Consider the following 2,220-nt stretch of genomic DNA (forward strand, 5'->3'; position numbering starts at 1 on the left):
TCATATTTTATTATAAATCTAATACTTTAAAAGTAGGACCCACATCCCACCAACTTTTTCAACTCACTTTCCATTATATTTCTTAAAACCCGTGCCGGATCAAAGTGTGTCAAAATTTGGGGGACGGAGGTAATAATTTGCTATTTGGATTCGAATTAATATCAAATGGCTGTTTCATTCAAATATTAAACTGACGAGGCCCTGAAAAGTTAACCACTGCCACCATTTATTGCATGAAAATGAATCATGCAGAAATAAATATTTTCTAAATAAATTATACAGACCCTATTATTAGATGGCATCATATATTATACCCAAAACGAAGTCAGACGTAAAACATACTCCATATATGATGTATAATTTGTTTATTAAGATAATTCAGTCATAATTGTTTATATTATTGTGTAATAAAATCTGAATGCAGTGATCATCCAATTTTTATTTTTATTTTACTTTTCATAATGTCGCCTTGTGTTTTAGTAATTCGTAAACTATTAACTATGCATGATGACAAGTGAGTAAAATCAAAGGAACCAATTTTATTAAAACATATAAATCCAAACATGATCAAACCTTATTAATGAAACATAACAAAACAGCATGAAGCCAGAGGATACAACCCTAAAATGTTTGATCAATTGGTATCGATATTGAGTCATCACATATCAATCCAGAGTGACTCGTTGGTGTAGGTTACATAAAGCGTGTACTCGAGAATGCTATAGTTCGCCTCCGGATCGTGCAAATAAGTAGTCGTAATGGCATGTCCCCGGGCGGATCGGAAGACGCCGGTGCCTCCGATAATAGACAGCTCGCGCGACGCCTCTCTCACCGGATTCCTTCCGGCAATGGTCACCGTGCTCCCGCTGAACTCTCCCGACGTTATGTAGAAGTTCATGTTGATGGTCACGGCCTGGATTTCGAGCCCCGAGGAGGCGGTGGTGCCCTGCACCCGGGCGATTTGCGGGGCGGTGATGTCTGGATCCGCCGTGGCGAGGTCGTCGAAGACGTTGACCAGGCCGAAGCTGGTGGGGGAGGTGTCGGTGATGGAGGCGTTGGCCACGCGGTATAAGGTGGCGTCAACGCCGGCTCGGACGTCGTGGACGTAGAAATGGAGCTTTGCGATGCTCTCGCTGCCTCGGACGGCGGTACGGACCCATGATTCTCCGGTGGGGATTTGGTTTCTTGCGTGTGTGGCGATGAGGAGATAGGAGATGATTGAGAGGAGGAAAAGGGTGGTTTGGTTCTTCATCTTTGTTTTCTTTTGCAAATAAGATTGTAGCTAGTGAGAGTTGGATGTGTTGAACAAGCGTGATTGTGTGTGTATATATAGAGCATGATTATATCGAAGAGGAAATTTCCAAGTTGTTGGTAGATTCATTTTGATCTCCTTGGCATAGGATACCATCACTTTCGACGTAATTAAATACTCCCTCCCCGACTACCATTAGAAATACTAGTTTACCATAGTAGTCCGTCAACGATTAGAAATCCCGGTTCACTTTTATTTTAGTAAATGGTAGGTGGACAACACATTTCACTAACTCATTAAAAACTACGTAAAAATGAATCTCATATTTTATTATTTTTTTCACCAACTTTCCTTTATGTTTCTTAAAATCTGAGCCGGACTTAAAAAAAGACTTCCTAACAAGGTCAGACACAAGGAGTAGTGTCCAAATTTTGTTTTAACATATTTTTATCTCGATAGACCATAAACCAAAAGTTACTAACTCCAGTCTCTCTGTAGATGAGTCATTTCTTCTTCTTTTTTGGTAAAAAAACAAACATATTTCTTCCTCTAATTACTTTAGTTTCTCTTACTTTATTCTCGCTACATCTATTTACATTTTTTCATTCCTACTTTATTCTTCATTTACTTAACTCACTTTTAAGACAAGTTTTTAATTCTGTACCAAAAAAAAGTCTCTACTACATAGGGACGGAGTGAGTATTATTCTCAAAAGATCATAAGATTGATAGACCAGGTTTATTGGATCTTGCATATTTTTGGACTAAAATTTGACTTCCTGGATAATTTTCCAAGTACTAATACTAAGTGTGAGGTAAAACGAGTCTAAGGTTCAAAATTAAAAGGGAATGACTACAAAATTAAAGTTATTAGTTAGACACAAGGTGTAAAGCTCGATTATTAGTGGGTAAAGGAATTGACTTAGTTTTGGTAACTAGCGTTTGTAATGCAAGACATAAAATAAACTG

General features: G+C 38.1%; 1 protein-coding gene across 1 annotated transcript; it reads right to left on the bottom strand.

Moving 5' to 3' along the window:
• Positions 1-658: 658 nt before the first annotated feature.
• On the bottom strand, positions 659-1,252 carry LOC125189377 (dirigent protein 21-like). Its single transcript, XM_048086659.1, has one exon. It carries the CDS (start codon positions 1,250-1,252, stop codon positions 659-661), a length of 594 nt encoding a protein of 197 aa, XP_047942616.1.
• Positions 1,253-2,220: the final 968 nt, after the last annotated feature.

This window comes from Salvia hispanica, chromosome 5 (assembly GCF_023119035.1).
Source record: "Salvia hispanica cultivar TCC Black 2014 chromosome 5, UniMelb_Shisp_WGS_1.0, whole genome shotgun sequence".
Taxonomy (NCBI): domain Eukaryota; kingdom Viridiplantae; phylum Streptophyta; class Magnoliopsida; order Lamiales; family Lamiaceae; genus Salvia; species Salvia hispanica.